The sequence below is a fragment of the Cyprinodon tularosa genome, unplaced genomic scaffold, assembly GCF_016077235.1.
Source record: "Cyprinodon tularosa strain WSP-4 unplaced genomic scaffold, ASM1607723v1 ctg66, whole genome shotgun sequence".
Taxonomy (NCBI): Eukaryota; Metazoa; Chordata; class Actinopteri; order Cyprinodontiformes; family Cyprinodontidae; genus Cyprinodon; species Cyprinodon tularosa.
Window position 1 is genome coordinate 2,399,864 of NW_024039407.1, and position 24,805 is coordinate 2,424,668.

General features: G+C 38.8%; 1 protein-coding gene across 1 annotated transcript in view; it reads right to left on the reverse strand.

Moving 5' to 3' along the window:
- Positions 1–7,784: 7,784 nt before the first annotated feature.
- The window catches only part of tmem81 (transmembrane protein 81), a 28,593-nt gene continuing 11,572 nt past the window's right edge, over positions 7,785–24,805 (reverse strand). The window contains exon 5 of the mRNA XM_038309186.1: positions 7,785–7,877. Within this exon, the coding sequence (XP_038165114.1) occupies positions 7,785–7,877 (93 nt within the window). The remainder of the gene's footprint in view (positions 7,878–24,805) is intronic.

The following is a 24,805-nucleotide window of genomic DNA, read 5'->3' on the forward strand; positions in this document are numbered from 1 at the left end:
TATTCTTGACTCACTTGCTCCTCTAAAAAATAGATTTGTTTCTTTCTCTGTCTCCTCCCCCTGGTACACCCCAAATCTCAGAAACATGAAAACCAAAGGACGGCAACTTGAAAGACTTTACAGAAAAACTGGTCTTACTATACACAAAGAAATGTACAATAATCACATTATGCACTATAAGGACTCCATTGCCAGCACCAAATCACAGTACTACTCCAACTTAATCACTGCCAATCAACAGAGCTCTAAGTCACTTTTCTCTATACTTAACAATACCATCAAACCCCAGGACCCTTTCCCCCTGCACCTTTACACAACCTCCTTCTGCAATGACATCATGTCATACTTCACAGAAAAAATCAAGAACATTCACCAGAACCTTGGATCAACGGCTCATCTCAACAACTCAGCAGATCTCCCCCCGCCTACACATTTATTCTCCTCCTTCCATCCTCCCACTGTCTCGGAAATCACAGAGCTCATCCGGAAATCCAAATCATCCACCTGTCAATTGGACCCCCTCCCAACACAACTTGTCAAAACCTGCCTTCCCTCTCTGGCTCCCCTCATCTCCGCTATCATCCACTCCTCCCTCACCACTGGAACTGTCCCTACACCTCTCAAAACTGCTGCCATCACCCCGATTGTAAAAAAACCTGGTGCCGACCCCACCAACTTCAACAACCTCCGTCCTATCTCCAATTTACCCTTCATCTCCAAAATTCTTGAAAAAACAGTTGCCTCCCAACTCCATTCTCACCTATGTGCCAACAGCCTGTATGAAGAATTTCAGTCTGGTTTCCGGCCACTCCATAGCACTGAAACAGCACTCATCAAAATCACCAATGACCTCCTCATGGCATCTGATTCTGGACTACTCACCATCCTCATCCTCCTCGACCTGAGTGCAGCCTTCGACACCATCTGTCACACCACCCTCCTCAGTAGGCTTTCTTCCATTGGCATCACGAGCACTCCGTTGGACTGGTTTATTTCTTATTTTTCTGATCGCACTCAGTTCATTCAACTGAAGACCCTCAAATCCACCCCCTCCCCCGTCACCTCAGGTGTGCCCCAGGGCTCTGTTCTGGGGCCTCTGCTCTTCATCATCTACCTCCTTCCCCTTGGCAATATCTTCCGTAAATTCAACATCCACTTCCATTGCTATGCTGATGACACCCAGCTCTACCTCACCACGCAGCCATCGTCCTCTCTTCCGCCCACCTCCCTCAGAAATTGCATCTGTGAATTAAAGGCCTGGTTCACCAACAACTTCCTTCAATTAAACAGTAGTAAAACCGAGGTTCTCCTCATTGGTACCAAATCAACTCTTTCCAAAACCGACAGTTTCCAAGTCACTATTGATAGCTCCTCCATCTCCCCCTCCCCCCAGGTTAAGAGTCTGGGTGTCATCCTCGATAGCACACTATCTTTCCAATCCCATATAAATAACATTACCCGGTCTGCCTACTTCCACTTAAGAAACATCAACCGCCTCCGTCCCTCCCTTACCCCACACACTACTGCCATACTTGTGCACAGCCTTGTCACCTCCCGACTAGATTACTGCAACTCCCTCCTCTTTGGACTTCCTCAGAAATCACTCCACAAACTACAACTGGTCCAGAACTCAGCTGCTCGCATCATAACAAGAACTCCCTCTATCCACCACATCACTCCGGTCCTCCGACAGCTCCACTGGCTCCCCATACAGTTCCGCATTCAATATAAAATTATCATGATGACTTTCAAGGCACTTCACCATCTTGCCCCCCCATATCTGTCAGACCTCCTGCATGTTCCCACCCCCTCCCGTGCTCTTAGATCCTCATCTGCTTTGCACCTGTCTGTCCCCTCCGCCCGTCTCACCACCATGGGGAGCAGAGCATTCAGCCGCTCTGCCCCCCGCCTCTGGAACTCTCTACCACCCCAACTTCGAAATACGGACTCAATTCTCCATTTTAAAATACAACTCAAAACCCATCTGTTCAAGATTGCTTATTCTCTTTAAAAATATCAATTTCACTGTCACAGCCTCTGTATTTTTAAATGTTTTTAAATGTTTTTATAATTATAATTTTTATTTTTTCTGACACTTTTTATGTTTTGTACGGTGACCTTGAGTGTCCAGAAAGGCGCCTTTTTAAATAAAATGTATTATTATTATTATTATAAGATTGAGCTGAATAGGCTGGAATTTTGGAAAAGAAGTTATACTCTGTGAAGCTCATTATCTGGTTTCATACACTCAGATCTTCACTGACTGTTTGCAGAATTAGCGTCACAGAAAATGGACTCTTCAAAGAGAAATATCTGTCATAGTTTCAGTCAGATCCTGCAGTGAAAAACTTTTGATTAAATTGATCATATTCAAAAAGAACATTAAATATTGGATCAAACAGATGAGACAAATCTTGATCAGCAATTAAAAAATAAACATGCGGTGACATATTGCACTGACCTTTCACTAAGCGCTTAATTTTTCCATCTTAAAATCTGTAATAATTGTTTGTAAACCATTTTATACCACTTAGACTTCAGTGTGGGGTAACATAAATGTAAAACCAACAAAGGAAGTTGTATAAAAATATCAAAATTTGCAAGACTACAAGTTATTGTCATGCTTCTCAAAAGTTTTTATTTTTTTTTGTTAATTTGTTGATGGAAACCTTGATATTTAAGCATTGAATATGCAAGGCACTTTGATAAAATCTGCATGAAAAAACTGCACAAAAGATCAAGAGACGCCTGAAACTGTTCTTTCAAAGGACAGTCCTTGAAGTTTATGCCAGAAAAAATACAGAATGGTAGAATAGTCAAACAATAAAGCACTGAAATAAAATTAAAATGTTTATTCTAAAGTGTTTAGAAAAATAAAAACAACCCTCCCCTACAAATTATGTAAAATAGGGACATGAGAAAAACATCCCTGAGGTATATTGGGCAATTATGGGCTAAGTGCAATATTTAATGATGTGAAATATTTTATTTTATTCACGGAGATGTTGAAAAACAAAGATTAAAGATTAAATGTCAACAAAGCAAGAGGCGTACACTGGATGGTATGACAAAGGCAAAATGTATATTTCTAAATATTTCGTTAGTATTATATTCTGTTTAGTTTAAAAGACAAACACTGTTAAATCATTATGCATAAATGAGACATATGAAGATATAAAAAAAAAAGCTGTAAGAAAAGAAAATACAACAAGACCAGATCTTAGGAGTCACAGATTCAGATGATGAACTGAAGTTTTTATTTCGCTTTGATATGGGTCACTTGGAATAATTTTTTAACTCTGCATTCTTCTACTTGTTGCCATCTGTCAAGCACTTTCTAAAAGGGCTGGCACACAAGGAGGTAAACAAAAACTGACAGCAACATGAGAGGCTGGGAACCAAACCTGCACTTATTTAAAACAATGATGGTTAAAAAAAAAAGAGTGAATGACATTTTAGATACTTTCTTGCTTTTTTTTTCTTCCTATCTTTAAAAACAAAAACGGATGCATTCTGGCAAGTCGACTGTGTGAAAACAGCAGTGTATATAATTTATTTTTCAAAGAGGCAAGGAAAAGGTTGTCAGAAGCAATGGGAGAATTTCCTAATGGACGTGCTGCAAAGAAACATTAACATGCGGAGATAGACAGCAGGACTTATAGGAGTTGCAGAAAGCTGGTTTCTTTGAGTAGTTTTCAAAAACTTCATGTCATAATAAATCCATATATTAGCATGCAACTTGCTTCCAAGAACTTACACACTGAAAGAAAGAGTATTTCACCAGGTACAGCACTGGTCAAAGTCCAGTTATGACCAGAGGTGTCAAGTAAAGAAGTACAAATACTTTGTTACTGTACTTAAGTACTTTTTTTAGGTATCTATACTTTACTCCACTACTTATTTTTCTTCCTACTTCTGACTTCTACTTATTACATTTTCACACAAGTATCTGTACTTTCCGTTCCTTACATTTTTAAAACAAACGTTACTCATTACTCCTGGCTTCGGTTTAATGCAGAGGTCAGGCATTACCAGACCGCAGTGCGGTGTTATTCTGAAAAGTGTATCCCTGCCGAGATATGCATCCCCAGTATGGGTGTTATGAACAACATTAAATACAAAGATTTTGTCCGAGGTACGACTGATTTTTTTGTTGTAGTCTCTTGTTATTCACACACAACAATAAACAGTGATAGCTGACGTGAGGTTTGAAACTACAAAGCTTTATCTGAAGCAAAAAATCAAACGGGCAACACAGCGATCACGTGATGCATTTGTGAGCTATGTTGCATTCAAACTTTCAAGGAAACATGCATAAACGGAACAGAATTTAACTCATGCAAAAATGTATTTATTCAAAAACTGTGTGTTATTTCTTACAATACTGAATGCTCTACAATTGTATTTATTTTATTTTTTGATTATGTACATCTGCTAGCTTTTTAGTCTAAAAAATCTATAATATTACAGCAGCAAATTATCAAAGTTTTTCCAAACCCTGTTTAAAAGCTTCAAATGAGGCTTCAGATCAGCGACAATTGCACTTTAATTGTTTTACAGGGCAGAATTTGCATTTGCTGACCCTTGTCCTTTAACTACTGATGGATATACAGGAATACAGTCATACAAGTGTCTAGTCCTCTGAGATAGCACGGCTTTTCAAAATTCAATGTATAACATGAATGCATAAATACCTAATTTAATTTCAGTGTTTAATTCTGTTTAATGTAACAGATTATAATTAAAAATGTCTCCGGACCTTTACTGGTTGATGATTTTCTTTATTCGTACCCAACTGATTTTTAATTGGTTACCCCTGGTTTAATGTTTATAAATATTTATTTCACGTCATGTGCGCCATCCAATGCAGATCATTGGCGCCGTCCACATCTAGTGAAAACTAGTGTCATTGGATGAATCATATAACGCAAACACTCATTGGTTATCCAAAGGAAATCATTAGAAGCACGCAGGTGTTCTTCAAACTGCAAACGTGAATCGTCTATGCCATGCTACAATGTGCGATTCAGAAAAATATGTTGAAATGTCTGAAAGGTCGGACACAGGCGAGAGCGTATCGGGAGATGGAGATGGAGATCAACAAGACCTCCCTCATCCTTGGCCTTATCTCTAAGAATTTTTCGAAACAGTCGAAAAATTGAGCTTTCAATTCATATAGTGGCATCTGGCTGTTTTTTTGATTTTTTTTTAAAGGTTACTTTATACTTTTATACTTTAATTAGTTTTTGTAGCACATTTGTATAGCTCATTTGTATAGTGCCGATTCACAACACATTTAATCTCAAGGCACTTTACAGAGACAATAGAGTCAGACTGGTTCAAAGTTTCTATCTAAGGAAAACCAGCTGTTTGCTTTGACTCTTAGACTTGAATCCCATTGAAGTACATTTAAAAACAATAGTTAAACCAAACTCCTGAGGCTGTTTTAATTTCAGTTTTCTATAAACTCTAAGTTTTATAAACCTAAAATAAGGGAAATCTGAGGTTTCAGTTTCATGAAGGAAACCTGCTCAAACTCTGTTTCTGTTACCATAGTAACATTCTCCCCAGAGCTAACCTGAGGCCCGTACCACGAACCGAGCTGGGATTACTCCCCTATCCAGTTTAACCAATAAACAACAACCAATCAGCAATATCACAAAGCTGGTTCTTAACTTGTCATCTTAATCCTGTTTTGACTGATCAAAGCATTCTGGAATATAAACGCTGGGCTAGTGGCCATGGATGCACACTACTTTTCAAGCTGTATTGTGGGAAATTTTGAGTTTTTCAGACATTTGGACACTCATGTAAAATGGTGTTAGTTATGGTTAAGGATTTGAGTGCACCAAGAGAATAAATTACAGTATGAAAATAAACACAAACACAAAACAATCTAGGCAAAGCACTCTCACATTAAACAGAAAACAAACAACCAGCCCATGCTGTGTTTAATACAGGGAATAAAAGTTAATTAAATTCAGTTTATTTATTTAAAAGAAGGCAGTGGAGAAGCCGGGCAAACACATTTCATGACTTAGAACCAGGCCCCACAAAAGGCCAATTACCTTTAAGCTTCAGCCTTGTCTCTCAAACAAACAAACTGAAGCAGCTGGTGAGCAGAGCTTAAAAATTCTCAGAGGAGATGATTAAAAACAAGTGTGAAAAATGAGTAGGAAGTTGTACTCCTCATTCACATAAAGAGACCCTATTTTAGGGCACTTTCAAATGTGGTACTAAATCAGATACATATTCAATATTTTTCAAAGCATCAGCAGCATGAAAGGCTATTTCCCATTTTATTTGACTTCATATGCCCCTTAAAACGTATTGCATTGTTCCCATTGCTCAAGTTTAACAATAAAGCAGAGAAATATCTAGGTATAACATTAAGTATGGAAGAAGCTTCAGAACAACACAAAGCAATTTATTTATTTTTCAAAGCTGCATATGTTAACAATCTTTTTCTATTTTGATATCTGACTTTGAGTGCTGAGACCCTCTGAAGGTTGTCTGGTTGTGTTATGAAGATGTTGATGCCTTTTCTGAGCTGTCAGTGTGAGCTCCCCTTTTGTGTATCTGTTGTAAAGCCTTGATTCACTGACAGCTGCATTGTTTGACGTAAGAAGAAAGCATTGAATAAAGAAACTTAGTCTGCTGTGAATGGTGAGAAATGGGAATAAAACACGGCTCCTGTGTGTGCCATGTGACCCAATTGTGAGCTTGCTTCAGAATCAGTAAGAGCAATATAGCTTCTTTTTAAGCACATGTAGGTTCAAAGGCCTGAAGTCCACAGCAGTGGGAATTCTTCCCTCCCACATAGACTCTGCCTCAGATTCAGTTTTTTTCCCGGGATTTTTCTCAAAGCCTTTTCGAAAACCATGGCCATTCCTTTTATTATAGTTAATATATTTTCTTTTTAATTCTAGAGATTAAAGGCAGAAACTTAGTGCACCCTATAAACAAAAAATATCCATACCATCATAGGTATTTATCAAGTTCTATACCTGCCTGTCCTTAACATTGGGGCTGGTGCCAGCAGTCAACAGCCACTTGCCATTGCCTTTCAAATGCCCTCCACTTTTCAGCAGAGCTTATCAAAATCGGGCTAGCGTTTCAATATGCATGTACCCTTGTAATTTCACTTGACTTTGGGCTTTACTTTCTAAGCCCCTTGTGGGGCTTTGGTCCCTTAGCTGAGGTAGAGCTGTTATGCATCGCCTGTTTATGTGTTTAGAAACATATTCTTCTGCCACTAGCAGTCGCAGTAGGAGACTGAGTGTACAACGTTATTTTTATACTTTAAATTTGTCACAGAAAGCTGTGAATAATTTGTTTAACAAAAGACACTTTAGGAGCAACAATTAATAGCTTACAAAAATATTTCGGATCATTGTAGATTGCAAAGACGAGAAACAGTCCTTTGTTAATTGATATGAGGCCCTGTGTGAGGGAGGAGGAAAAAGGAAAACAAAAGACTGCTGCATCACCTGAGCTGATTTAGGGTATAAAGCACAGAGTGTCTTCCTGCGTGTAATTCTAAAAGTTGACGTGTCCTTTTCACTTGTCTTATTTTTCCTTCGGGCATTTTGGTTTGACATGTTCTGTTCAAGGAGAAACAGTAATGGAAACGTTCACAAAGCAGACTGAGTGGAATAGAAATGGCCTAAGTTGAGCTTGTAGAAAAGGTCATAGAATTGCTGTTTGTAAACCAGAAAGAATCTCATATTTGCTGACGGTGTGAGGGAAATGAAGCTTAGGCAGGAATTCAACCTATATGACTCTTAATCATCCTTTCCTGGAACACCCGCTGATGTGCCTTGCCGAAGCTTCAGCCAATCGATGCTGGACCGCTTGTTTGTTGCATCTTCATCATGCTGACAGAAAATCACAAGTTAGGTGTATGAAAAAACATAATTAATTCCAAAAGGGAAGGACCTCTGTGAAACAGTTTTATCTGACCGTGAACATTTGTTTCAAGAAAGGGGAAAATAATTGATTTTTTGTCACCCTGCGCCACAGAGCTACAGCCACGCATTTGGGGCATAACTGTATTGTCGTAGCAACGACTGCTTTCTTTTCCATTGGAGGGAAGAGGGAATCCCATTGTCATTCATACCCCCCACCTTTAAGCAAGGTGCAATGAGACTTCATTGGGAGTGACACTTGATAGTTAAGGGTTACTGCTGAGGGGGCAGTTTGGGATTCAGCCTATCTTCATCATTCAGCCCTTCAGCCGAACTTTGACCCACCTCTGCCCCATCTCCTCCCTCACTCATCATTCTTATGCTACGTTCACATCGGACGCAGCTGGCGCAGCAGAAGCAGCAAGTTTACATGCAAAGTCAATGGTTGACGCACGTCAAAGCGCAGCAAAAGCTCCCGCAGCGCGTTTTGAGCAGCAGGCGCAGCGCGTCTGAGCAACTGAAGCAGCGCATCGGGAGCGTTTAAGCATCTGACGCACGTGACGCGCAGCAAACGCGCTGCTTCTTGAGATGGAAAAATTTAAGTTTTGCTGCTCAACGCGCCGCGTCAACCAATCAGAGAAGCTGATCTGGGAGCTGGCCGTTAGACAGACACATCGCTGATGACACAGAGCGCTGTGATCACTCCTCTGAAACAGTTTATTGATGCATAATTTAACTTAAAATGCAGAAATCTGCCGGCAGAATATGTTCACTTTTATTATCCTGGTGCCTACAATTTGGATTATTTAGATGAAAAACACCTACCAGCCGCCGCGGTGAACCGCGAGGAGGCGACCCAGCCAGAGGCTGCTGTTGAATGGGATTCCTACTGACAGTGCACCGCTGTATATGGGGGTCTGAGCGGCTCCGACAGAAATAATATTGGAAGGCAGGATGGTAATCTGAATGAACTGACTGCACTGATTAAGTTTTCAGGTGGATTTTCTCACTTAAAAACATATTAAAACTACTTTATTCCCACTGATCACAGCAAATATAGCTGCAAGGCAGAGAAAGGATAGTGAAGCTCCGCCCAACGCGCGTCAGACCCACTTTTGCACTGCGCAGCCAGAGCAGCAAAGCTGCTTCAGCCGCGTGTCAGAACTAAACTGGTACAAGCAGCAAAAAATGATGCAGCAAACGCGATTTTGCTGCTCCTGCTGCGTCCGGTGTGAACGTAGCATTAGACCCTCTCATCCTCCGGCTTACTATACCACTAGTGTCCTGGAAAAGGCTACTCTAAACCTCTTCCTCAGTTTTTCATCCAAGCTCGTGTCGATTTACAGCATTGAGTCTTTTGCCGGGGTCCAAGCGCCAAAGAACTTATTTCATTCAAGTCAATAAAATCTGTCTAATTGCTTCTTCTTCAGCCCGTGAGTCTCTCCAGGTTGTAATGATAAACATTCTTCTGTCAGACTTCACCAGATCTTTCAAAGATTGACAGTTTGCTTGTCTGTGGGAAAGGAGGTCAGGGATGTAAATTCTGGTGTAGCTGAAGCCACAGCTGCTCGGGCTAATCATGTTGTTTTAATGAATAAATTATCACATTTCAGGCTGGAAACCCATGCAATTCTACAGCAGTATGCACAGCATAACCTAATTATTCATAATTACAAACTGAAGCTCAGTTGTCCATGTAATAATTATCTGTATAACAACGGTACCACATCACATCATTTCTAAACGGGTCTTTGATTTTAATGTAAGTGTGTCACCCCAAAATGCAACCCTATAAATAAAATTCTGAGGCTGCCACTTCAGACAGTTTTGAGCAATACATAAAAGCTCTTAAAACATACAAACAACACTTTGAAAGTTTTTTCTTCACAGATGACTGACCCATTTAACAATTTATTATTCATAAAAAAAAAAAAATTAAAACGTTTCTTAAAGGAATAGTACACCCAAAACATGATTAGCCTTCATTTTCTACTCACCCCCATGCTGAACAACACGCTGGAGTACTTTTTTGATATCTCAAATGCATCTGGAGATCTGGGAGGCTTCTTGCTGTCTGCTGACATTAAGATAATGGAGGTCTATGGTGCCCGAGGCAGAAAGGTCCATAAAAGTCCACAAAAAACGTGTCAATATTCCTCCATACTGCTCGTCCAATGTATTCCAAGTGTCCTGAGTGGGTAGCGTCCATAATTTACTCGAAACTAAGTCATTTAGAATGTTTTTAGAGCATAAACAGTAGTGTATAGGATTTCCTAAAAGCGCGTTCACGAGTCTACGGAAACCGCGGCAGACCAAACCAGATGAAAGTGCGCATTCAGCGTCTGCTCTGCCGATAATGCAAGCGTAGAATAAGAAATGTGCTGTTTACCTGTGCAAAGAAAGAAACAACGAAAGAAAAATGTCTGAGGACTTCAGTGTTGAGGAAGAGCATGAGTTCTTTGTCGAGCTGAATGCTTTTGGGTGTACTATTCCTTTAAGAAAATCAAAGAGAGGAAGAGAATCACAGTCACCACTTAAAATGTCACTAGAAAGACATACGTACATGACAAGTTCTGATTTATTTGATGAAAACCTCATTCATTTTTTGTAATCATCTCTTGCATGTTTGCAACATTTCAAATTTTATCTGCAGCAAGTTTGATGTATAAATGTCCCTTTTTATTAGTTCCATAGCTTAGTGATAGGGTCTATTGGGTGCATTCTCATTTTGTTTTGAAGTTAGTGCAAAAGAAATGTCTTAGTATTGGCCTGATATACTGTGTAAGTACTCTGTAGTGCTGATAAGGTTTTACTTAACGTCACATGCAAAAATCTTGAAGTGGTGACACATCCTGTTTAATCTTTCAACAAACATATGACCCCTAGCAGATCTCAAAGACGGCATTGACAATAAAAGTTTCATCCAGGACGTAAGAGAATTGCTAAGGGGAAAAAAACCGGGATGTCACAGCAAAACTTATCAATTCTTTATGCAATAGCAGCCGAAATACGTTGCATACTTTGCTGTTGAAAAATTAGCTCTGACCCCAACTTCAGAGCTTTAGGTTTGTTTTTGTCACCTCCTAGTTGAATCACTACCGAGCCCTTGGGTTGATTTTGGTTGACAGGCCTCGTGTTAAAGGTTCACCTCTGCTGAATCTTTTTTGTCATCAAGAATTCTTAAGTCTTTTTTACCTTCTTAAATAAAATGGACACCAATTCATTTGCTTTTTTTTATTGTTTCTGAATGTTTTAAATTATATGAGCCTATTTAAGGTTTAATTTATTTTTTTTTTTCTATATCTACAGTTCAGGTAAGAAGCTGGCCTGTGTTCGGATTTTCTAAAATTCAAGTTTTTTGAAAAAGTTTTTTATTTAATTTGATTATATTAATTAAGTAATTAAAGAGGGATGCAGATTTATTTCTTTTGAAATAATTTCAGAAAAGATAATTAAGAAATTATGAAATTATAAAAGTTTTATTACAGTAAAAATTAAATCTCAATAAAGAGAATGGTGAGAGGTCTGTTTGAACCAACATGAAGCTCATCACTTCCCTAACAACAACAGTCAGAAGATGGACGTGAAGATAAAAAAAACACCCATTCATGTTTTTCAGATTTATAAATCTTATCCATGAGGATTCTTTTTTATTCAGTATGTAATACATGATTTAAAAAGGGGGTATTATATTCATACAGTACATAGGAGCCATGTGGGTTGAAAGAAAATAATTTAGTTTTTATCCAGATTTAGTTTGTCTTCAATGAACATTTTACCTCATTTGCTGAGGAACAAATTATGTGGTTGAAAAAGACCCTTGTGTGCAGAGGTTAGTGTTTCAATGAAAAATGTTGAACAAGAAAAAATAAGGGACAAAACAAATAACCTTTCCAGTTAAGAGCCCGTGTTTTTACAGGAAGGCAAATGTGCATGTGTAATCCTTAATGTGAGTTGAGATATTTACCTGCATTCTCATGTAATTTTTACTATGCATGCACAAACACAGTCGCATTGAAACGGTCAGCTCTCAGCAGTAGCTCCCATATATAAATGTCAGAGCTCAAGTGAAATTAATTTAAAGTGCTCGGCCATGACTGTGGGACACACACTAACGGGTACAGGGAGACTTCCCTCTGTGCCTGTCTCCAATTACTGACTATGTGCACCTGAACAGGTCTTTAAGAAAAGGTCAATCATCATGTGATGGGTGCATGTGGGGGTGTGTGTGTGGATGTGTGAGTGTTAGCATATCTTTGTGTGTTTCTTATCTGCCCTCAATTTCAGCACCAATCTTCAGTGTTTTTTTTAAATCTACCTCAAAGTCAAGCTAATACCCGAGATAGTTACACAGCTCTCACGATTGTTCTACTACTGTAACACTCAGTCACATTAAATCTATCAATACCCAGCCAACGAATGCATATGGTTCACTGGAGTTATACCTAGATAAAAGATGTTTTTATTCTGCTCTGTAATGCTCAGAGCCCTACCAATGTTGTTCCTTCCCTTTATTTATCCCCAAGCCCCTCTGTCCTGCATGATTTAGATGCGATCATGTCGCAATACACATTGCTTCTAGCGTTGGTGAGCTGGAGCAGCATCCAAAACCTTTTTTTACTCCAGTGTTAGAGACCGGTGTTAGAGACAATTGTTTTACAACGTTCTGTGAAAATGTTTGCTTTTACCTTCATCCTCTATCTGGTTTATGTGGTGAAGCATTTCTAGCTGTAGGTTAGGATTTACCTTCCATTTGATAACTTTAGTCTGTTCAAGGTTAAAAGAGAATCTGGAGTTTACCCTGCAGATAGAGCTGTCCTTATCAGGAATTTCTCCCCAACACCAAGAGAGACCATATAAGATAAACAAACACTGATCCGGTCCCACTTTAAATTACGATAATATTTGATCAGCATTGCTAATATTAGTATAGTGACTGTCCTACTTAAATCTCTCACTAATGGTGCTGCAGTCACCAGTGGGAGCTTTTCCTGGTGAGCAATTTAATGTACTAGGGTACTTTTATTCTAATATCACTCCTCTATAAGCAAGCTTGTATAAGGTTTTTCCCTGCTTCAGAGTGGCTGCTTCGGTTGGTCATAACATTTAGTGTTTCAGCTCTTTTTATATCAGTTCTCCCCCACATGCAGGGGCGCATCTGCCTTTTTATTGTGAGGTATGAAGACACATTTTTTTCCCCAATTTCTTTTTTGCTATGTTTACATGTATACATCTCATAAACATATTTTACAACAGACTTTCTTTCATCTGCATCTCTGTAGTGATTGACTTTCTTCCTGCACTAACTTTCCCAGTAACACACAAGATGTTAAGCAGAACTTCAAACTATGCAGCCATCTAGGGATTTGTTGCCTGACTGGTTTAATTATTCTTACTGTCATAACTGGTTTCCTCTATAGTCGTCAACAGTTTCACCTCATGCCAACATTCTTCTCCACTTATGTAATATTGTGGCACTGGGGCTGGCCTATCTGTCCACTCTGCACTCCTGCTCAGCTTCACCTCACCTGCAATCAGTTCTTAACCGGTTTCACCTGTTTCCACCTGCTTATAAGCCCCATTGAGATCAGCTTCCTGTGCCAGATTGTCTCGAACCTACCGGTGAGAACCTTCCAGCCATCCTTTTGCAAACCGGTCTGCCTGTCAGTTGCCCAACCTGATCTGCTTTCTATTACCGAGCCTGCCTGTCCCTGTTCTGCCTCTGTCTGCCTGCCTGGAACACTGATTGGATCTGTCTCTGGATTTTGGACTCTGTTTACGAACCTGGATTGGACCTGGACCTTCCCTCCTGGATCTCCCTGCCTGTACTGCTGCTGGATTTGCCATACTGTTGCTGAACCTGGACTCCTCTGGATCTCGTCTCTGGAAAGCCCCACTGGAAACTGTCAACCTGACAGTTGCCAACAGGCCCGTGCCCGTGACTTCAGCTCATTACTCAGTTCACTGCTTCAAACCGGCTCTTTGTGCTCTGGACCTCCCAAGTCAGGTTAGCGACCCAGCTCCTCACTTATCATACATGCCCCCACTAGCCTCTTACCTGTGTCTCTGCCTACAGGGGCGCAGCAGCTCATCCTGCACGTTTAATGCTTCCCCCATTCATGTCTCAATTAAAGCCTGTAAAAGTCACTGACATGCCTTGATTTTATCTCCGGTCCGATTCCCGTACATGACAACTAAGTCATGTGGCCAAACAAGCATTATTCAACAGCTTTAAATAAATTACACATCCTGCTAATGTACCTTTTCTATATAGATGGTATTCAGAAATAATAAAAAATAGTATTTAGTGGCTATTTTTATCCTTCCACTTAATATTACTTCCTACTCTCCAAACACATAGCTGACTGATGCACTCTTTGTGGTATTAAAAACAGTAATTAAACCACATAAAAAAACATGAGATTTGAATCTTAATTATGTCATTAGATATAATTTACTGATTGGATGCCATATGAAAACAGGCTTATTATTAGATACATCATAACTTCCCTATAGAGATTATTTAGAGTACCTAAACCTCTACCTCCCCATTTCATACACATCTTACAGCTGAGATGGCCAACTACAAATTATGCTGGGTATCTGAGGATTTCAAAAAGACAGATACAGTTAGGTTTAGATATCCAGAACCTTCTTTATTTCATTATAAACCTCATTGTAAAAAAAATAGTTCTGTAGACAATATTATCTGTATGTCTTTTCTCATAGCCGTGCAAACAATAGACAAGATTATTTTATTTTTTCTCTTCAAAAACAGTAAACCATGGCTCATTTATCAAGAGTTGAGCAGAGCTAAGAACAGGAATAAGCTGAAAACGTATTTATAAGGAGTTCATCCCTGCTAAATAGTTCGTGCTGGAAACAGCCCTGCTGGGATTTTACATTTTTTTGAATACCTGTCTGTGTAAGAGACCAGCATGATGTTTAAACATCTGAAGGAAGAACAAATATTGTTGTTAAATGTCTTAATATTGCACTTTATAGAATAGTGCACATAATAGCACCATTCATATCATAGTGCACTTCATATAACATTAGATCACCAGAAACCAATGAGTAGAGGATTAGCCAGAAGTTGGTAAAATTTGGAAGCTTGTTTAAAAGCTATTTAAAAAGAGAAAATATGCACGGATTGGTAAATCCTTCAGGTACAAATCCAGATATTTTCATGTGTCTTTTTGTTTCCTAATTCAGATCTGCTTCTAAAATAGCTTTGCCAGGCAAACTCCCCTTTATGTAAGGGACAGCTTAGCCCGTTATATATAGCTAAATTATAAAAAGCATGGAGCTCATTTGAAAAACAAATAGAAAAGACAAACTAACTACTACATTAAAGCACATGGGGCTATGGAATATTAATGAGGCTATCAGTTTGTGGGCAGTTTTCCAAACAGAAATTTGCACATCTAAAGCTTTGATGACTTAGGCTTTTACAGCCACATTCAATCTGAATACAGATGAGGTACGGGTCATAAAATAATAATGATCCTCTGACCATCATTAATCTCTTGTATGTAAATGTGAAAAATTATAAACAAACTTGTTGGTATTTCAGGCACCTGACTGGTGGAACATTTATCTGAAAGCTAACATGACAAAGGCATTCCTCAAGATGCTGAAAAAGTGAACAGGGATGACTTCCGTGATGAAGTAAACGCTGTCAGGTAGATGGTTTTCACTGCAGTTGCAGAATCTGTATCTATGAATAAAGTTCCTTTTAAGTTTGAAATACTATTAGAGGCAGCAGCTATTTAAGTACATCTCAAATTACAAAGTTGTTTCCCAACAATCTCAAACTTCATCCTGGATTATGGTTGAGGTCTGATTAAAACTCTGACAGCCACATTTCAGTAGACATATTAATGCTCTTTATCATTATGAGTTTGTGCATGTTTCCAAAAGCTGAAAGACTAATGAATTGTCTAACAGCCACTGAAACCCTATAGTGTCATGTTGGGTTTCAAATGTCTTGCCCACATGCAGAAAACTACTCAGAGGCACAGGAAAAGTTAACAATTTATTGAATGTGACAAAAACTCAGAGAGAGATTATACAGGAGATTCTCAGCTGGGAAGTATCCAGCGGTCTGGTGAACCGGAACCCGGAAACTCTAGAGGGAGATCTTAAATGGTGAGTTCATGGTCCACAGGAAAATAGGGCAAAGAAGATGAATAGCTCAATTTGACTCACTGAAAATGGTCTCTGGTTGATCCTTGGGTCCAGTTTGTGGGGAGGATGTCCAGATATGGAGGTTACTTAGTTGGAGGGCAGACAGGCAGACTTTAGGTGGTCCCAGAGGAGCAGCGGAGCGGACTGTCTCAGATTTTTTTGAGGAGGGTTTGAACTGATCAGGTGAAGGTTTCCCCTTGCTCAGAAAGACCAATATTTCCTTCCAAGGGGTAGAATCCAGTGGATCAGGAAGTTATCCTGCCAGAGAATTACAAAGGAGACAAACGGTTAAATCCTTAGACTCGGAGAAACAAAAAAACTCAGAAGGTTAGACTCAGCTAATCTCAGAGAGGCTAGAGTATCTAATACAGGCAAACACTCTGGCGTTGAAGTGATGACAGTCCGCTGCTTATATACTCCTCTGGAGGTAATGACCAAACAAGCCGCAGGTGTGGGCGGTTGACACCAGGAAGAAGGCCTCCAGGCCAACAGAGAACTAGGGCACCATCTAGTGGATGGACGAAGGTACTAAAAAGAAGAAGAACACAAAGCAACCCCCCACAAACAGGAACCCTAACATATAGGTTGAATTGTTGAAACGCCACTTTCCACAAAAGTTATGATCTATCAAAAACAAACTTACTATGGAAATGTGTAGTATCTCATGACAACTCTGACCCATGCGTACAAATGTTGCACATGTTGGGAAAAGGGTAGAAACACCCAAATTGACAATAAGGAGAAGAAATGAAGCCAAACTAAGTCCTCTCAAATGTTCAATCTCACTTCATTTAAACATTCTTCGCAGATTGATGTTATCACAGACATCCAGTATCCCAGTATATTTCATGCTTGTACAGATTAATCATAATTATACACTCACCGGCCACTTTATTAGGTACCCCATGCTAGTAATGGGTTGGACCCCCTTTTGCCTTCAGAACTGCCTCAATTCTTCGTGGCATAGATTCAACAAGGTGCTGGAAGCATTTCCCAGGGAGTTTGGTCCATATTGACATGATGGCATCACACAGTTGCCGCACATTTGTCGGATGCACATCCACCATGCGAATCTCCCGTTCCACCGCATCCCAAAGATGCTCAATTGGATTGAGATCTGGTGACTGTGGAGGCCATTTGAGTACAGTGAACTCATTGTCATGTTCAAGAAACCAGTCTGAGATTATTCCAGCTTTATGACATGGCGCATTGTGCTTCTGAAAGTAGCCATCAGAAGTTGGGTACATTGTGGTCATAAAGGGATGGACATGGTCAGCAACAATACTCAGGTAGGCTGTGGCGTTGCAACGATGCTCAATTGGTACCAAGGGGCCCAAAGAGTGCCAAGAAAATATTCCCCACACCATGACACCACCACCACCAGCCTGAACCGTTGATACAAGGCAGGATGGATCCATGCTTTCATGTTGTAGACGCCAAATTCTGACCCAACCATCCGAATGTCGCAGCAGAAATCGAGACTCATCAGACCAGGCAACGTTTTTCCAATCTTCTATTGTCCAATTTCAATGAGTTTGAGCAAATTGTAGCCTCAGTTTCCTCTTCTTAACTGAAAGGAGTGGCACCCTGTGTGGTCTTCTGCTGCTGTAGCCCATCTGCCTCAAAGTTTGACGTACTGTGCGTTCAGAGATGCTCTTCCGCCCACCTTGGTTGTACCGGGTGGTTATTTGAGTCACTGTTGCCCTTCTATCAGCTCGAACCAGTCTGGCCATTCTCCTCTGACATCTGGCATCAACAAGGCATTTCCGCCCACAGAACTGCCGCTCACTGGATGTTTTTTCTTTTTCGGACCATTCTCTGTAAACCCTAGAGATGGTTGTGCGTGAAAATCCCAGTAGATCAGCAGTTTCTGAAATACTCAGACCAGCCCTTCTGGCACCAACAATCATGCCACGTTCAAAGTCACTCAAATCACCTTTCTTCCCCATACTGATCCTCGGTTCGAACCGCAGGAGATTGTCTTGACCATGTCTACATGCCTAAATGCACTGAGTTGCCGCCATGTGATTGGCTACTTAGAAATTAAGTGTTAACGAGCAGTTGGACAGGTGTACCTAATAAAGTGGCCGGTGAGTGTACATAAAGAGCAGTCAACTAGATTATAAAAAGGCCTATAAGCAGCTCAAATACTTAATCAAGGTGTGCAAAATATTTAAATGTTTTCATATGTTCACATTCTTCTCTCAGATGGTTAGCAAGTTGACTTATACCATAGATCAATACATAAACTTAACAGGATGAGAGGTCCACACGTTGATTGCTGCAAAAATCTAAATATCATTGGGACACCTATGGATGCTGCTCTGTTAACGAATGCTGGAAATGGGACAATTAGAAGGCAAACCAACATTTTCTGATCCATGATAATGACTGATTTATCATCATCATTTGGGCCCCCTCTTATTTATTTTGTAAATCAACGATGTTGAACAAAATTTCTCTGATGCTAATATGCATTTTTATGCTGATGATACCATTATGATACCATTATTTATTGCTTTGGGTCATCCCTTGAGCAGGCTATTTATTCCTTAGAGAGCCTTTGTTGCTGTACAGTATCCATTTATTAATCTTAAATAATTTCTTAATGCTGTCAAAACAAAGTTAATGTTGTTTTCAAATCATAAGAAGGTGCCTCAACCCCTTCCAGTAGTGTCCATTGATCTGGTACATGAATATAAATACCTTGGAATTGTAAATAATGACTCCCTCACCTTCAAACCTTTTATTGATAAACTTGTTAAGAAATTAAAAGTTAAACTGGGCATCTTCTTTCGTAATAAGATATGGGGGGTTTTTTTTGGAGTAAAAAAGGCGCCTTGTCTCTGCCACTTTTTTATCGGTCTTAGATTATGGCGACCCTTTTTATAAGAATGCTACTTCTTCATGTCTTCAAATGTTGGACTCTGTTTCCCATGCTTCATTAAGGTTCACTCAAACTGTAGAGCCATGACACATCACTGTGACCTGTACTCTCAGGTGGGATGGCCTTTTCTCTCTACGAAAGGTAATTGTTTTACTTGATATGTTTTTTTTATGTACCTGTCATTTAATTTAATTTATCTCTGTTTATTATGTAACTTTGCTGCCTCTTTGCCAGGAAAAAGAGGGTTTTAATCTCAATGGGATTTTTTCCAGGTTAAATAAAGGTTAAATGAAAAATAAAATCAGCCGATCAGACTCCCTAGAGCATTGCTCTTGGATCTATGTGCTGAGTCGTGAGCAGACAGACCCGCTGAACCCTCACCACCCCTCTTCATCAGGAGCTCAGTGTTTACTCCTCCAATCTACAAACAAATGAAAGGGTTTTGAGGTGGGAATACAAATAAATATCTGCATGCCATTGTATAAACAATATTATATATACATTGGAAAGAAATTATAGTTATGTTAGAATAATTATTATTGAAGATGTGTGAGTTTATTGCACCCTGGTATAGGCTGCCTGTAGCACGTCAGAATTGATGTTTTATTCTAATTAGGACAGTTCCTCTGTCTGGCTATGCAGTTATAATCCTCATTCTGCAGAATTGGAAATGGAATGAGAGCGGTGTCCTTTAGCTAAGAAAGAAGTCTAATATTGTGATAAGGCTGGAGCCATGGATGTCTAATCATCTGCTAACGTGTATGATGTAAAATATGATTATGTGGCAGACTGGAGATGTATAGAAAGCCCTTTTAACTATAAATTGGGGCCACTTCCTGTGAGGTGAGCCTGGAGGTGAGCGCTGCCTTCTGCATATTCTAAGCCATTTCTCTGATCTGAGTAAGATTACATCTTCTATTAAAATCTGTTGTAATTTCTCCTGGTTATTTGATACATATAAATTATGAAATGTTATTTAAAGAGTTTATCCCGAGTGATCTCTTTTCAGGAAAAAGAACCTGAAAGATAGATCATCAAGATGCATACACAAAGCCTATCTTTAACATCCAGATTTTCTTTTTTATTTCAACGTTTTAAATATTAATTTGTTACAGTTGTTAATCACTTTGAGGTTCTTTGAAACCTTCTTGTATCAGCGCAAATCCCCCACAGGTGTTAAACATAATTGGTAATGAATTACCAAAAAAAAAGTGCCTGTAGCTACTTTTAGGAATAGAATAATTCTGTGAATTTATCCATAAAGCTGAGATATTACATTACACTGCCAGCCATCCTGGAACGCACTGTTAATATGATCAGTCTTAACATCAGACTAAATGATGACTCTAAACGTGTTTATCCGACTCTCCACATCAATCACCAACACATCTATTTCCGCCAGAGTTAATCTGTGCATGCCTCACTCTCTGCATTGTGGTTGCTATTGGTAACCATTAAAAAACAGTGATCATCTGACTCATTTAAATACATAATGACTGCAATCGTCCGCCCTAACTCCTCAATCACTCAATAAAATGGGGACTTCATAGTGAACTCAGTTAACTGACAGTTAAAACGGATGATCACTACTTTCCCCTCCCAGTTGGTCATGTGACCCCGGCTCCCCGCACAGTGCTAGCACCATCTTTGCTCTCTCCGGCCCCTAAAACAATCCCATGATGCTTTGCGAGGAGAACTCTTGCAAAGCATTCTGAGATATGACTGCCTGTCTTTTAACCATGGATGCACACTACTTTTCAATGTGCATTGCAGGAAATTTTGAGTCCCCTACTTTTTCCATCCACTTGCTATTAGGACACTCATAAAATGGCATAAACACTATATAGTGCTCCATATAGAAGTTAGGGCGGGTGTTCAGACACAGTGAATGACATTTATGAGTTTGCATGGATCATTAATGGTTCAAACAAGAGGGGAAGCTTAGTGTACACACTTGTGCGCACATGTGATTCATCAAAGCAATTTGTGCACTTGTTTTTGTGCCTGCACATAGTTTGATAATGCTGAAAGATTTTATTGTGTATCTTATTTTGGCTTTTAGACATATGTATACTTTAAGCATAGATAGATCCTACTAAATCTTTAATAAATGAGGCCACTGGCTCAAAAGTGAGGACTAGGATTGTGGTAGAAGGAACTGAAGCAAACCTGGTTTCCTGGCTCTCAGTATGTCATTCTATATTTAGAGAGTACATAAAAAAAGGAGGCAATCCAGCTTTATACAATAAAATACAATGTAGTTAGTGTTTTTTTAAAGCACCCATGTTTGTGGATTGTTTAAACTTTTTTCTCAAACTGTGATAAAATTAAAGATGTACTATGATCAGTAACATTCAATTAAATCTGTGCATACACTGTATAAAAGACACATAACACATTTTCTCACTGCCATGAAATCACACTAAAACTTTTCAGATCACCTAAAACTCACACTAAGTATAATTGATGTTGATCATGGAGAAATAGGTTTGCCTTTTACACATTTTATGTAAATATCTGATAATATAGAAAATATATGAAATGGACCTGTGTGATGAATGGACTAGAGTGAGGAGGTAGTTGTAAAATACAATATGATGCAACGTCATCGTCCAAAAGATGTTTTTAGAAAGTGGCAGAAAAAAATATCTATCAGGGTATCATGTACAGTTAATCCAATATCTGTGCTAGTGTGCTGCAAGAGGCAACCTGAGCAGCTAAGAAGTACTGTTACATTTGAGGTGGATGATTAAAATTCTGCCTGCAAAGAAAATAGAGGATGAAGTATCATTAAACTATATGGCTTTAATGATAGCAGCTGGCTTCTTAAAGCTTAAAGTATTATAGAAAAGAAAGCAGTGCAATAAACGGGCAGATAGCCTGAAGCATTTTACCACTGATCCTCAATATGGGAGGCGTGTTTTAGTCTTTAATTATTATTGAAAAAAAAAAAAAACTATTTGCAAAGGATCCTATCTAAATACTATTGACCCACTTACATTTCTATAACTATAGATGGTCATAGTCTATAGTTATAAAAATAATGTTTAACCTTGTTTATTGACTTGTAAATTTAATTTTTGATGCTTACAGCTGCAATGAGTTTTGCAGTGTCCACACCAAGCACTTGATCAAGCATTGTCATCACTGCGAAGGAATAGTGCCTGACTTTATGGTTGTTAGAATGGTTAAAATGGCTTGAATGACCCATTTACATTCCTCTCATGAAATCTCAATCAGATTTATGTTCAAACCTTGACTAGGTCATTCTAAAACCTTATTTTTTTTAGCCATTCAGAGGGAAACATGTTGGTGTACCTTCGATTTTTCTGCCCAGTAAAATTAAACTTAATCTCATAAACTGTTGACTGTCTTGTTTTTCCCAGAGGTAAAGACTAAAGTCACATTACTTAGAGTCCAGTCAGACTTGTATTGTTAATTAAATGTCTTTAGACAATCCACAAAAGTTAATAAAGTTAAAAAAAAAAAAACAACTGGACTTTGTTTTGCAAGTTTGAAGACGTTTTGCTTCCCACCCAGGAAGCTATTTCAGTTTAAAATGTCTAGATCATGTTGAGTTTCAAGCTTTGTAGAGTAGCCCAACAAAGCCTTGTTATGATTTCAAAAACATGCAAATTGGGCCAAAAGAACAGGTCCACCCCTTAGTATTATAGAGTCGTTGAGGTCTTTGTTGCCCTGCAATACTTGATACTGGCCGATACCTGTTTCTTTAGACAAGTGAACAGTTTAAAGTCCAATTCAACTTGAGTTGGACTTAAAACTGTTTTGGGGTATTTTACTCCCAAAAAAGTTTAAACCAGTTGTTATTTTAAAAATACACACCATAAATTTATCATCGTTACCTTATATTAACAAACACAGACCATACCACCATAACAATAGATGGATGGATGGATGGATGGATGGATGGATGGATGGATGGATGGATGGATGGATGGATGGATGGATGGATGGATGGATGGATGGATGGATGTATGTATGTATGTATGTATGTATGTATGTATGTATGTATGTATGTATGTATGTATGTATGTATGTATGTATGTATGTATGTATGTATGTATGTATGTATGTCTGTCTGTCTGTCTGTCTGTCTGTCTGTCTGTCTGTCTGTCTGTCTGTCTGTCTGTCTGTCTGTCTGTCTGTCTGTCTGTCTGTCTGTCTAAATTTGTGTCAACTGGACAAGACTTTTGGCTTTTTGCTCAGTCAGAAAACAACTATTGCAGCTTGTGAGCTTCCTGTTTCATTATTTCAACTGTTTGTTTTTATAATGTGCTTCTCTAACTGTCCAAAGATATTTAACTTTCCTTTTGAAGTGCATGAGGTGGTGTTTGCTGTAGGATGTGTTGCAGCAGTGAGGAAAGCAGGTCAACACCATTAGTCACAGGTACAGTGTTACACACTAACGACATAACTTGCATCATCCTGGTGGCTCTTCATAGATCAAGGAGTGGAAGAATCAAAGGTTTTTAATATTTGATCTCACACAGTTTAAGTTTTCTGCCATCTGGTAATCATAGCATTTTAAGTATTTTTGAATGATTTGCCTGAGATGTGGACGCTTTAGTCACCACTGTCAGAATTGTAAATGTCTTTGCAGTGACTAATAAGTTAGTCACACAGGAAGCTCGGAATAAAGGCAAATGGGCAATTTAAAATGCTAAACATATTCAACAAGAAGTTCTAACAAAAAAAATATTAAAGTTTACTGACTTTGAAAGGTTATGCTAAATCTGATTAACGGATAAAGTATTGTATAAAGGTAAGCAAGATTTTGACATATACTGGGTAAAAATGAATGCTAAAAATAATAATAAAAAAAAAATACAAGATGCAAAGTTTGGCTCATGTCAGGCACCAACTCAGGCTAAACATTAATAGGATAAACAGGAAAATACATGGATATACACTATGCTTAATAAGTATGAATAGAAAGCCACTAAGAGCTATGATCTATCAAACTGGTATCAAGTTGCTTCTCATGTTCACATCAAAAATAATAATTGATTATCTTATTTCCAAAGAGGTCGTTATAGAAAAACTAAGTATTTGACTTATGAGCTCCTTGTTATAATCTAAATTGGTCTGTAAGGGGCTTATGTGGTTCCATCAGCCAAATATTGATTCAAAAGCAACATTAGCATGTGTAAGTATTATGTGCTTGAATCCCTGTCATGGAACCCTAATTAGATTTCTCTGGGAAGTGATTATATCTGATAAAGTGATGTTTTAACTAAGTACACACAAGGAAATTGTGTTATTCGGGCCTGACCATGGCCTCGTCCACAACAAAATAAATGCATTGTAATGAGCATATCATCATAATCAGATTGCTGTTATTTCCCCAGAGTCCCTCATTTACGGGAGTTCCTCCCAAAATAACCCCAAACACATTGATCATGTAGCCATTACTGCCCCTTAATCTCTCTCCCCATTTAGGTCCGGAACCACTTGGATGACATTAACATGAGATAACTGATAAACTCTTATTACATCCAAATTGTCCGGGTGAGGCAATCCTTTGCTTTTTTCATTTTAATTTATGCATGGGCATCTAAGTATTTGACATTATTTGCAGTTGGCTTTTAAAGCAAATGACACAAATTTTCTATCAGTTGGTTTTATACCAGTGGCTTTTTCCGCAAAACTAAAATACAATCAATATCAAGCAGTACTAATGTCTAGTAGATGTCCTCTTTATCTTATGACCTTCACACACAGCGTGTACATACTATCAGATGATCTGGTAACCATCTGTAACACTATTCCCCCATTTGTTAGGCCACCACTAATGCCATCT